Raw genomic sequence first — 13,877 nt, 5'->3', positions numbered from 1 at the left:
GGTGGCGGTTGGCGCCGCCGTCTGAGGGGCGGCTTCCTGGGAGACGAGACGGGGAGAGCACCCGGCAGGCCCGCCTGAGGCGTTTGAGGCTCGCGGGCGTCGCTCCTCAGGCGCGGTTGGTCCGAGCCAGGAGGCGTTCCGTTAAGTTCGGTGCCCGCGGGCACCAGCCGGTAGGGTCTTCGTCGACTTTGCCGGGTAGCAGGGCGGAGTGTGGTTTTGGTACGGACAGGGAGAGCCGGACGGGGCCAACCTGGACCGCGTCAGCCAGTCCCGGGTGACTGGCTCGAAGCAGCTTCCGAGTTGAGAGGGGTCGTCCGGGGCGGTCGGCGGGGCAGCCCCGGCAGCGCGCAATTGCGGAGGGAACGGATCCCGTGCCCGAGCGCCGCCGAGCCCCGCACGCCCGTGAGACCCGCTTTGAAAATTTTCTCTCCATGTTTGCTGCGGTTGTTGACCCGACCCCCTGTAAGACTCGGACTCAACGTTTTTGTTTGCCGCACGACAGCCAACGTAATGCTGTGGACGTAACAGGGCACGAACGTTTGTAACAGAAAGTTGAAGGGGCTGTGGCGTTGGAGGTGATCGCCCAGCCCTTTTGAGTAGGAGTTGTCCTAGGACTCCGCCGACCGCCCAGCCGGTGGAGCCGGCGCTCCGGACGCCACTAGCGCTGGCGTTTCGTGGGCGCAGCACCTCTAGCCAGTCATCTTCACCATCGCCATTGAGGGCACTGAGGCCGGGCCAGTCTTGAAACCCTGCCCTCTCTGAACTTAAAGCCAGAGATGAAAACCCAGACGACAGTGGCCCGGCGCGGTGGCTGACGCCTGTAATCCCAACACGATGGGAGGCCGAGGCGGGTGGATCACCTGAGATTAGGAGTTCAAAACCAGCCTGGCCAACATGGTGAGACCCTGTCTCTACTAAAAATACCAAAATTAGCCGGGGATGGTGGAGCACGTCTGTAATCCCAGCTACTCGGGAGGCTGAGGCTGGATCCAGAATCGCTTGAACCCAGGAGGCGGAGGTTACAGTTCGCCGAGATCGCGCCATTGCACACCAGCCTGGCGGACAGAGCAAGACTCTGTCTCAAAAAAACACACCCAGACGACCTAGAGCAGATTGCTTGGGGATTGTATTATGGGGCATTTTCCGTGTTTCTGAAGAAAAGCAGCATGTGTGCACCAGCCGTGAAGAACACACTGTGCATCGTGAAGTCTGAAAAATAGTAAAGCAGACCGGGAGGTGGCAAACGCGTTGGGATCCTAACGGTTTGGGAGGCCAAGGCAGGGGGTATCGCTTGAGCCCAGGAGTTCAAGACCAGCCTGCGAAACATAGGGAGACCCTCGTCTCTACAAAAACATTGTAAAATAATTAGCGGGCGTGGTGGTGAGCGTCTGTAGTCCCACCTACTCAAGAGGCTGAGGCGAGAGGATCGCTTGAGCTCAGGAGTTCGAGGGTGCAGTGAACTTATGATTGCGCCACTGAATTTTCCGGCGTGTCCACCGGAGCAAGAACCTGTCTCAAAAAAAAAAAAAAAAAAAGTGAAGCATTTTAAGTTAAGATAGTGATTGTTTACGTGCATCTAAATTTAGTCCTTCATAAAGTTTCACTAAAATTACATTAAGGGGATTTAAAAACAAAAACAAACCTCCAACAATAGGAGAATAGGAAAGGAAACACTGGCAATATCTTAGCAAACCCTGTATTAACCACAGAATCTTCAAACTGCATGGAAACTGGCAGCACTGGACAGCTGTGGTACTGGGAATGAAGGTGGTCGTGGTGCAGAAGGTGGGTGTAAGGGACTTAAAGAAATGATTTAAGTGAAATCTGAGAAGCAATTGGATATCCAGATCCCCTTCCCCATTTCACGCTGTTGGGTGACTGCCTTTCCCCTTGTTAGAAGACTGGATGGAGGCTTATTCTCTTGAGAAAGTAAAACAGAGGATCTTTGAACTGAGAAACCCAGGCATAATTATGGGGCTACATGTATGAAGTTAGGGACACTGAAGCTTGAAGTCCTTCATCTCCCCTATCTCACTCAACTTCCAAAACTTTTACAGTCAAATCAGACTAATGCTCTCCAGGCTGAAATAAGAGAATTCTACATGCTCACACACACAGATGGGGAAAGGTACATAATACGTTGGTTATGGTGGTTTCTAGGAAGTGAAAAGAACTTGGTGGCGAGGGGAAAGAGTGTGAGGAAACCTCTGTTTACATTGTCTTTTAAAACATACCATGTACACACGATACCTATTCAAAAATGAAATGTATTCTTCACCTCAGGAAGGCCTATGAAAAAAACATTCTGTAAATTATGAACAAATCCTTTGGTTTCTGTTTACATGTTTTAGTGTACCGTGTGCACATGATACCTGTTGAAAAATGAAATGTATTCACCTCAGGAAATTCTATGAAAAAATTCTGTAAAAAATTATGAACAAACCCTTTGACACAGCGATTCCTTCCCCAGGAATTTATCTTATAAATATACTTACACTCGTGTGAAAATAAGTACAGTGCTATATGGAAGGATAAGTAAGAAGCAGATAATATTGGTTACCTTTGGAGAGGGGATCTGATGGCAAGTCAAAAGTGGAATGAGTGAGACTTTTTCACTACATATTCTTGGTACCTTTTGACCTTTAAACCTTGTTACTGTTACCTATTGAATGAATGAATAAATAAATGTTAATGGGAAAAATGGGTGAGTAATGGAAATCCTAATGTTGATAATATCCTAAACAATACAAGAGCTCTTAACATAGGAAGGAATGCTACATAACAACCCCAGAATTTCAGTGGCTTACATTTCATGCTCATGGATCTTCGGATCAGCTGTTGTTTAGGTCTTGGTTAGACTAGTCTGGACTCCAGACTTCAGTTTTGGGTTCAGATCTGTTCCATATGTCTTCATTTTGAGACCCAGGCTGAAAATGCAAAACCACCTAGAGCATGTTTTTCTCATGGCTGAGGGTGAAAGTTCAAGAGGGCTTCTGGAAGTTTGCCACGCCTAAGCTCAGAAGTCACACATTGAAATGTCTACCTACATTCCATTACTTAAAACAAGTTACATAGCCAAGTCCTAAGTAAACAGGGTGAAGACATCTATACTCTGCCTTCTGGCAGCACTGTGAAGTTACATGACAAGGTGTGGATGGGTAGGCTTGGGAACTATAATAATGAAGAAAATGGGTTAATGGAAAGATGCTGAAAAATTAGGATAGTTCATTTAGAATGAAGAATCTTACAAAAATGTGTATTTATACATTTTTACATTATCATTTTTGCCAAGATACAGCATCCTACTTTGATATGAATTACCTTACAGTTTCCATGTCAAAGTATCACCTTTGTTTTATCTTCTATAACATCTACCCACCCTGCACCTGGCCCTCTAACCAATTCTGAGTGCCCATAGAAAAAGGTACATGTGAAGACACCAGATTTTAGGGAAGTAATTCTAAATGTTTATTTTAGCTACTGAACGTGTTCATTCATAGTTTTTGTGTCATATCCATGTCTGCCAACTCACCTTTCACAACAGAATCTTCTTTTCAGGGAGATGTCCTTTGCTTCTCAGATGTAAATGCACTTTAAGTTTGTTATTCAACAGTGAAAATGAGTCATACAGAGGTAATATTTTCGTATGTTCTGCATCTTCAGGGTTCCTGGTTTTTTGTTTGTTTGTAATTATATGGCTTCAGAGTAATCTTATTTTCAACTTTCACTGTGGGAGGCAGTATAGCATAAGTGGTTAAGAGTGAGGAATCTAGAACAGACTGCCCTGAGTTTAAATCCTAGCTAGCGGCTATATAACCTTGGGCAAGTTACTTAATCTGCTGTGCCTTATCTATAAAATGGGGATAATGATAGTGCTTGCCTCATAGAATTGTTAGAAAGGTGAAATAAGTTAATACATATAAAGCACTTACAATGATACCCAACACAGTAAGCACTTAAATACTATTATTAATATCACTACTTTTTATTTAGAGGCTATGACTTGAATTATGAGCCTCACAGAGCAAACATGTATGTAGCTGTTCAGTTGTCTTAATAGGCAAGAAAGTAATTTTTGATCCCTTTATTCTCTTGAATTCCAGGTTAAATTAAAAATACCTTTTGGAAATAAATTACTAGATGCCGTTTGTTTGGTACCTAACAAGAGCTTAACATATGGAATAATTCTTACACATGGAGCATCAGGAGATATGAATCTTCCTCATTTGATGTCACTGGCATCCCATCTTGCATCCCATGGGTTTTTCTGCCTGAGATTTACCTGTAAAGGCCTTAATATTGTACATAGAATTAAGGCATATAAATCAGTTTTGGTAAGAAATTTTCTTTATATTTACTTATAACAGAATTCTGTTTGAAATCCTTAATAAATGTAATATAAATTTTATTAGTAGTCATCTGGTTTAATTAAAAAAATCTTTGAATGAGTGTATTCTTAGAAAACTCAGCAGTACCTGAAAGCTTTTTAATGGTCAGATTTCCCTGTCACCAGTTTCCGTGGAGATGAAATGCTTACATCATAAATGTTCCTCTGTGATATTGCCAAGGAAACTACTTACGATTTTTCTCACTGGAATTATGTAACTTTAGCACATCATTTTGGCATTCTAGAATATTTTATTTACCATACTATGCATGTACAAATATGATACTGTTTTCTGTATATGTTATTTAGAAACCTTGCTTAAAATCCTGGATAACACTAAAGTTTCACTAAAGCAAGCTTGTCCAACCCATGGGCCACATATGGCCCAGGACAGCTTTGAATGTGGCCCAACACAAGTTTGTAAACTTACTTAAAACATTATGAGATTTTTTTTTTACAATTTTTTTTTTTTAAGCTCATCAGGTATCATGAGAGTTAGTGTATTTTATGTGTGGCCCAACACAGTTCTTCCACTGTGGCCCAGAGAAACCAAAAGATTGAACACCCCTGATCTAAATGCTTTCAAACTTATTAAGTTTTTTAGAACTTTAGATGTTAACATTATCAAATTTGGTATTAGTTGCAAGCCTTTGCTGGCCTTTTTAAAAAATAATTTATTCTCTAAAAATAGTTTAGTGCTTAAATATTTTAGTAAAGGTAGATTGACTTTTTTCTTACGTATTTGCCTGTATTACCTAACATGTGGTTTAATAGTGAAGGTATGACCAGAAGAGGAAGGACTGCTTACCTCTTTTAAGAAGAATCCCTTAAGATTTTCTGGTTATCTTTGCATAGATTTTCATACATTTCAGTAATGATGAGAAACAATATATCTTGCCTTTCCAGTGGAATATTTTATAGATGAAGAACTGATGATTTTTTTATTTTTCTAGAATTACCTAAAGACATCAGGAGAATACAAACTTGCAGGTGTTTTTCTTGGAGGTAAGTGCAATACTTGTGAATACTTGTTAAGTACCTGTTTTAATATAGGAATAGGTAATGGAGAGTTAAAATTAGTTGATCATAGGAAGCTAATTTAATGATTTTTTGTTGTTTAGGTAAGTCACCTTTTTAATGTTAAAGTACTTTATATACTTAGAGCAACCTTGAACCTCATGTATATGTATTATAAGCTGAGCTTCTCTCCTTTTATTCATATCCCTGAATCGTCCTCTTGCATATGATTCCTTTACAATGATTGTCCTTGTCCTTTTAAGTGTTCAGAAAAATAATTGCCTTTTTTTTTTTTTTTTTAGCATTTGACTTAAGATCATTTTTAGCTTTTTCTTTTTCTTTTTTTTTGAGACGGAGCCTCCACCTCCTCACTGGAGCCTCCACCTCCAGGATTCAAGTGATTCTCCTGCCTCAGCCTCCAAGTAGCTGGGACTATAGGTGTGCACCACTGTGCCCAGCTAATTTTTGTGTTTTTAGTAGAGATAAGAGTTTTGCCATGTTGGTCAAGCTGGTGTCAAACTCTTGACCTCAGGCAGTCTGCCTACCTAGGCCTCCCAAAGTGCTGCGATTACAGGTGTGAGCCACTGCACCTGGCCTGGTATTGCAACTTGTTAATTGCTGCCATTTGGAGTTAATTTGTTGGTAAACATATATGATGAACAGTAGAAGATTCAATTTGCCACACCATCACTGCTACTTTATGTGAAAGTTTATATTTCAAACTGAACTTAATTTTAATTGATTTTAGGTCGTTCAATGGGCTCAAGAGCAGCTGCTTCTGTAATGTGTCACATTGAGCCAGATGATGGTGATGATTTTGTTCGGGGTCTCATTTGTATTTCTTACCCACTGCACCATCCAAAGCAGCAGCATAAACTCAGAGATGAAGACCTCTTTCGTTTAAAAGAGCCTGTACTGTTTGTGTCAGGCTCAGCAGATGAAATGTGTGAAAAGGTGAATTATAACTCGATGTTTGTGTGAATGAAAGAGAATGAAAGAAATACCTTGGGAGCAAGATACTTCTGGCAACAGTCTCTTTTAAAAGTTGCCAATTTGACTAATGCTAGTTTTGTGTCCTGGTTACTCCGTTGCTTTTGAGAACCTAAAAATATAAGTATACTGACAAAATTTGCCTCCCTGGAAATAGAGTTGGTAAATATGACCCTTATTTGGAAAATGAAGGCTTAATATCTGAATCGTCTGATTTGGGGATTACTACACTGTAGATTTTTTAAATCATTTCAATATTCAGGCAGATTGTTTGTTATAAAATTGATTCTTGAGAAAGGGTTGGCAATGTCTACACATTACTAAATATTAGCCCAATATTATGAAACAACGTTGTATTCCCCAGAGCATATAATTTGCTTGGGAAAAGATTTTTTTGGGAAAAAAATTTTTTATTCCAATTTATTTAACATTAGTAGATGCATGAGTGCTTGATCTGATATTGCTATAGCTGAGAGAAGTGGACTGCCACATTTACGGACATTTCGTGACACATTCTATTGCCTAGAAAGTTGTCTGTGAGAAAGCATTTAGTGAATACTTGGGAATGAATGTCAGTATAGGCGGGGGAGAGAGGACCTTTTATTAAATATCAACAGAACATTAGTCTAGTATCCTCTTCTTTTTTTCTTTAGAACTTGTTGGAGAAAGTGGCACAGAAAATGCAAGCTCCCCATAAAATCCACTGGATTGAGAAGGCAAATCATTCCATGGCAGTGAAAGGACGGTCTACAAATGATGTTTTCAAAGAAATAAATACACAGATTTTGTTTTGGATCCAAGAAATTACTGAAATGGACAAGAAATGTCATTAGTTAAAAGCCATCTTGAATACACATACAGTTAATTTGATAAAGAAGAGTATGCCTCTCAGCATTGTGAGATATATTTCAGACTAATTTGATGTTCTTTAATGTTCCCTTATTTTTGAAACACGTTTTAAATGTGAAATTAATGTCCTTCACAAAATGTCTTTTGAAAGCACTGTTATAGTTGTATAAAGATGATGTAAAAATATTGAAGGTGGTCTACATATAATTTATTTTCATTAGTATAGTTAAGTTTTGAAAAAAATTAAACATTCGAATTTTGTTACAAAGGTGCTTTTGTCTTATTGATACGCAACTGAGAAATTTTGCAGAGCAGTGTTATCTTCAGAAAAGGAAATCAAAACACTATGTTTAGTCAGATTTATAGAATGCACACTTCACCTTTTAATAAATCTCAGTGAAGGGATAGGAGTGGACATACGTTTCGAATATGGGGACCCTGAAGACTTTTTAGAATGACATAAAGATCTTTAAGAAGTGTTCACTGAAGGCTTACTACAGGCAAACCTCATTGGGTTTGCAAAGATGAATAAAAACTTGGAGCTTACAACATAGTGTGTGAGGCTGGGCACGGTGGCGTGTGCCAGTAATCTGAGCATTTTGGGAGGCTGAGGTGGATCACTTGAGGCCAGGAGTTTGAGACCATCCTGGCCAACATAGCAAAACCCTGTCTCTACTAAAAATACAAAAATTAGCCAAGTGTGGTGGCACACATCTATAATCCCATCTACTCGAAGGATGAGGTAGAAGAATTGCTTGAACCCAGGAAGTGGGGGCTGTAGTGAGCCTAGAGCGCACCACTGGACTCCAGCCTGGGCAACAGTGAGACTGTGTCTCAGAAAAACGACAGTGTGTGTAAAATCAATAGACCACTCTGATTAAAGAGAGAAATAATTGTAAATTTGTGGTCCTAACAGCTTTGCTATATCTAGGCAGTTGGTGCACTTAATTTTGCCTTGGAAATTTCAACTATCACCTGATCTCAAGCTTGAATGGTATTGAGTTATATATAAAAAAAACATGGTTTTTGTATTTCCTGTAAAATTCACAAAAGGTGATGAGGCTGATGTTAAATTTAAATAGAAGTTTGTAGTAAGAAATGTTTCTTTATAGTAAATCTCTTGCATATCCTCCCTGCTACTCTTAATGTTAGGCCATTAAAATAGCCTCAAATGGCCTGGGCAGCTTGCAGATTTTTGAGGCCCCTCATTCCTCCTGTCCTGATGGAATCAGTAGATTTAAAATATTATTTTTCTAAATATGACAAAAGAATGAAAACTTAGGGAATAATGTCTAAATCTTTCATATTATAGAATAAAGTGATGTATAACTATAAAATTCCTGTTACTATGTATAATAGATATTTTTAACTAAGTCATTTCCTGAACCTAAATTTTTTAAAATGTTGTATGAGTAAACAATAATTAACATTTGAAATTTTAAAACACTACTAGTATCAAAAGATTATAAACATAAAAAATATGCAAAGCTATCAAGAAGATAGAATCACTGGTCTATTAACAACTCTTAAGTCACTGAGGAACATAAGTATTGTGAACCAGAAGTAAAACTAATGGGACAAGGAAAACACAAAGGACAACTTACTACATAATGTTAGAGTACAACAAAACATTTAAAAGGCTGCTAACCAGGCTATACAATTTACAATATTTGTGTTTGCAAAATTAAACTATAGGCATAATATGATGACCAAAGATACTACATCAAATACAGGGGTAATGTAGGTAGATGATCATTTAAAATCGATTTTCCCCTGAGTTGTCTATAAGAAACTACTGTTCCTTATTGATGTAATGGCTTGACATTTGAGGACTGTATAGCTAGCCACATTTGGGGAACATATAACTCCTAGAGAAAGATATGAATGATATATCTACAGCTGAAATGAACATTTAGGAAGAGGTCACATCTGCTCTCCTCCATAGATTTACCACACCTTGCAGGAAAATGGTCAGCCCCTTCAAGTTTGAGATTATAGACAAAGAGCCATTCTGGGCGCCTCTTCTGGTAGGCCCTAATTAATGGCATAGCTGTTGCTGGTAGAGGGTCTTGACTGCAAGTTGTCCAGGTTCTTGACATTTTGAATAAAGAACAAAATGCACAGCAAAGCAAGGAAAGAGTGAAGCAACAAAAGCATAGATTTATTGAAAATGATAGTACACTCCACAGTGGGCCCAAGCAGTGGCTCAAGAGCCCTGGAGAAAGAATCTTCTAGGGCACAAACACCCCCTAGAGGTTTCCAATTGTCTACTTGGTGTTTACCCCGTGTAAATGAAGTGGTGGCCCACAATCAGTCCGATTGCTTGCAGAAAGCAACCAGTTAGAGGCTGAAGTGGAGTTACAAAGTTACACTCCCATGCAAATGTCTGGTTGCAGAAAGCAACCAATTTTGCAACCAGCTTTCAATTTTCCATCTGCTACACAGAAAAGGGGTTTGCAAAGGGAGTAGCCTCTGGTCTTTTTGTTACTTAAGCGTGGAAAGTTGGAATTGTCCTATCAACTTAGTTGTAGGAAGTCAGGGTGAATGGGTCTTAGGTTCCCTGCCTCCAGACCCTATTCTCCTGCCTCATAACCACTCACCTAGACTAATGCTCTCCACCCAGGGGGGACCTTTACCACTTAGGGCAGTGGTCCCCAACCTTTTTGGCACCAGGGACCCATGTCATGGAAGAAAATTTTTCCACCTGACTGGGGTGGGAGTGGTGGGGGTAGGGATGCTTTCTGGATGAAACTGTGCCATCCCAGGTCATCAGTCATTAGATTCTCATAAGAAGTGTACAACCTATAGATTACCCATGTGCACAGTTGATAATAAGATTCCCTGCTCCTATAAGAATCTAATGTCACAGCTGATGTGACAGGAGGCAGAGCTCAGGCAGTAATGCTGGCTTGCCTGCTGTTGGTTCATAGCAGGCCACAGACCAGTACTGGTCTGCAGCCCGGGAGTTGGCGACCCCTGTCTTAGGGGATATTTGGCAATGTCTGGAAATATTTTTGATTGTCATGACTAGGGTTGGGGTGCTACCAGCATTCTGTAGGTAGAAGATTGGGATGTTGCTAAGCATCCTACAATACACAGGACTGCAGCCACAACAAAGAAATAATCCTGTCCGAAATGTCAATAGTGCCCATGTTGGGAAGCCTCATCTTAAACCAGATTTCGGATTATCTGTAAGTCCTTTCTCCGTTACCATTAATTCTTCCATCCCTCTCCTTGATCCATTTGCTTTTTTTAATTATTATTATTTTAGTTTTTTTTGTTGTTGTTTTTTGTTTTGAGACTGGAGTGCAGTGGCACGATCTCCGCCTCCCGGGTTCAAGTGATTCTCGTGCCTCAGCCTCCTGAGTAGCCGGGATTACAGGTGTGTGCCACCATGCCCGCTAATTTTTGTATTTTTAGTAGAGACAGGTTTCGCCATGTTGGCCAGGCTGGTCTCGAACTCCTGATCTCAAGTGATCTGACTGCCTTGGCCTCCCAAAGTGCTGGGAGTACGAGCCACTGCGCCCGGCCCAGTTTTATTTTTTTGAGACAGAATTTCACTCTGTCACCTAGACTGGAGTGCAATGGCATTATCATACTTCACTGCAACCTTGAACTCCTGGGCTCAAGGGATCCTCCTGCCTCACCCTCCCAAGTAGCTGGGACTACAGGCGCCTGCCACTGCACCTGGCTACTTTTTAAAATTATGGTTTTTTTAGAGACAGGGTCTCAAATATTTTTGTAGAGAACAGGGTCCTGCTTTGTTGCTGAGACTGGCCTCGAACTCCAGGGCTCAAGCAATCTAACTCAGCCCCCCAAAGTGCTGGGATTACAGGCATGAGCCACCGCACCCAGCCATTTGCTCTCTTTTAGTTGCTAAATCCTGGATTTCAGTCTCTTACTCTTCTTTTTACACTACCATCACTCTAATTCAGACCCTTATCAATTCTCTTCTATCACTGCAGTAGCCTAATTGATTTTCCAATTTTATTGTCTCCTTGCTTTGATACACCGGTTGATACTTCTAACTCAAAAACTGTTAGATCTCCGAAGGTGGCTCCACAATAGGGGTCTGTCAACATTTTAGCCTTCTTTTCCCAGACTTCACACCTGTAGCCGTGCTATAGCTAACATGGACTATATAAATGTTTATAAAATGGAAGAAGTATTTTTTACTCTTCTTCCTACTTTCTTTGTTCATCTTTGCCTGCTACCAAATCCAAATGAGTAGGGGAAAAAAATTTTTTTTCCTCTCTTTGCAGCTTTCCTTGAAATTACCCCAAACCAAGTATCTCTCCTCAAACTCCTGTAATATCTTCTTCCTTTCTGTGTTAACCGAACTCTACCTTCTCATTAAGTTACTAATATCTCCATCTCACTTACATTACAGATTCCTTCAAGTTTGGGATTTTTTTTCCGCATCACTGTTAAATGTTAACAAAGATGTTAACAAAACTTTAACAAAGTGTGTTAAAGCACGTTTTGGATCCTTGTTCAGTGCTTGACACAATTATTATTCAATACATGTATTAAACTAAGATATTTACAGAAAGAATTTCTAACAATTTTGAACCATCTTTGGCTTTATGTTGCTATTTTATATATCTAATATTGGGACTTTTTCCTGTTAAGAACAAAAACCAAGTTCATAATGTCAAAATAGTTCAAAGATGGTAACACTGGTAAATATAATAGGAAGTTTAAAAAAAAAAATTTAATTTTCCTTGTGTTTTCTTGTAGTGTCTGTTTTTCATTACTGTTAGTAATAGGCTTTCTCTGATACTCCTTTTCTTTTTACTCTGTAAGCAAGTAAATCTTGCTTAGCATTTACTTTTGGTGCTGTTCACTTGACATTGGTCTAGGAGGCTTCTAGTCCAAGGGACAGAAGCATTTATGCTGAAAAATAGATAATTATACTTTCGTTAGTAGCAAGTACATAAGTAAAAAACATGACAAAGTCCTAGAGAGAGATAATACTTACCCCTATGTAAACCTAGCCATCAGCAGGAGTGGTACACAGCAGTTCCTTTTCAGTTCTTTAAGAGCTCTTCAGTGAAATACTAATTAGGGATTCAGTGCCATAAAGCTTGGAAAGATCTAAGGAACTAGAGAGAAGAAAATGTTGAAACAATGAATCCCTTTTAAGATAGTTACCATTAAATGATTTAGAGAATTTCTGCAAGTAGGTGAGAGTAACTATTTTTCCAGCTGCTTAATTTTTTTTTTCCCCCCAGATGGAGTTTCGCTCTTGTCGCCCAGGCTGGAGTGCAATGGCGTGATCTCGGTTCACTGCAACCTCCACCTCCCCGGGTTCGAGCAATTCTCCTGCCTCAGCCTCCTGAGTAGCTGGGATTACAGGCACCTGCCACCACACCCAGATAATTTTGGTATTTTTAGGTAGAGATGGGGTTTCACCACGTTGGCCAGGCTGGTCTTGAACTCCTGACCTCAGGTGATCCGCCTGTCTTGGCCTCCCAAAGTGCTGGGATTATAGGCGTGAACCCCTGTGCCCGGCCCAGATGCTTAAATTTTGTGGGGAAACCCAGGAGACTAAAATCACCTCAATTGTCTTTGTGAGGAGGCGAGCACGGGGAAGGTGTACTTTACCATAGTTCTAGAAAAATCAAGAGGAATTGCTGAAGTTTCTTTCAGAGCCAATGAAGACCTACCAAGCATTCTAAAGGGTGATTCTTTGCAAAGACAAAATTCAAAACAAGAGTTATACTTAAATAAAGATTATAAATACCTGTACGTTGTGGTCCAGGAGACTGGAAGACTGTAAATTCCAACATTTAGAATGTCACTGATCTCATAATCTCCAACGTTCAGGGACAGAGCTGATAATTCTTTTGTTTTGTTTTGTTTTTTTGAGACAGTGTCTTGCTCTGTTGTCCAGGATGGGAGTGCAGTAGCGGGATCATGGCTCACTGCAGCCTTCACCTCCCAGGCTCAGGCAATACTCCAACCTCAGACTCCCAAGTAGCTGGGACTAACTGCAGGCGCACACCACCATGCCTGGCTAATTTTTAAATTTTTGGTAAAGACAGAGGTCCACCTATGTTGCCCAGTACTGGTCTCAAACTCCTGCTCAAGCCGCCCACCCACCTCAGCCTTCCGAAGTGCTGGGATTACAGGCATGAGCCACTTCACCCAGCTGAAGTTGTAAATCTTTGTTGCACTTATTTAAACTGATGTGACAGAAGAGGCCTGAACAGTTTAGTTTGTAATGAATAATACTTCAGTGTAATGAGTAATACTTCTTTGCTTAACCTACCTTGGATAAGTGAAGTACTAAAAACAAAACAAAAGTGAAGCATTAAAGAATTACATCTGCAAAGGAAGTATTAATTAATTACACCTTCAAAGGAAGAGGACTCTAAATCCAAGGTAGTGTTAACATTTTTCATTACTAGTCCAGACTATCCTGTCTACTAGTGACTAAAATTGTACTTCTCAATAAGCTTCCAGGCCTACCCACTAGACTTTGAAGGAGAGTGGGCAGTACTGTACTTACATCTGCCTCTGTCCCACCCTTAATTCTGACATCGGAAAGGACATCACAAGTAGCTCCTTGAAATCACTGTAGACAGGGTGAAAAGGAAATTCAACAGGAGGTTATTCCAAAGACACTTTA

The 13,877-nt window shown here is 40.3% G+C and overlaps 1 protein-coding gene across 1 annotated transcript; it reads left to right on the top strand.

Moving 5' to 3' along the window:
* TEX30 (testis expressed 30) lies at window positions 1–7,511 on the top strand. The gene is made up of 6 exons (XM_011933859.1): window positions 1–195; window positions 3,559–3,633; window positions 4,104–4,334; window positions 5,341–5,392; window positions 6,153–6,358; window positions 7,048–7,511. The coding sequence occupies exons 2-6, from the start codon at window positions 3,619–3,621 to the stop codon at window positions 7,225–7,227; spliced, it is 684 nt and encodes a 227-aa protein (XP_011789249.1). The 5' UTR covers window positions 1–195; window positions 3,559–3,618; the 3' UTR covers window positions 7,228–7,511.
* Window positions 7,512–13,877: the final 6,366 nt, after the last annotated feature.

Source organism: Colobus angolensis, unplaced genomic scaffold (genome assembly GCF_000951035.1).
Source record: "Colobus angolensis palliatus isolate OR3802 unplaced genomic scaffold, Cang.pa_1.0 Scaffold13, whole genome shotgun sequence".
In the NCBI taxonomy this organism is placed as follows: domain Eukaryota; kingdom Metazoa; phylum Chordata; class Mammalia; order Primates; family Cercopithecidae; genus Colobus; species Colobus angolensis.
Note: the sequence above shows the minus strand (reverse complement) of the source record. Positions and strands in the feature narration are given on the sequence as shown.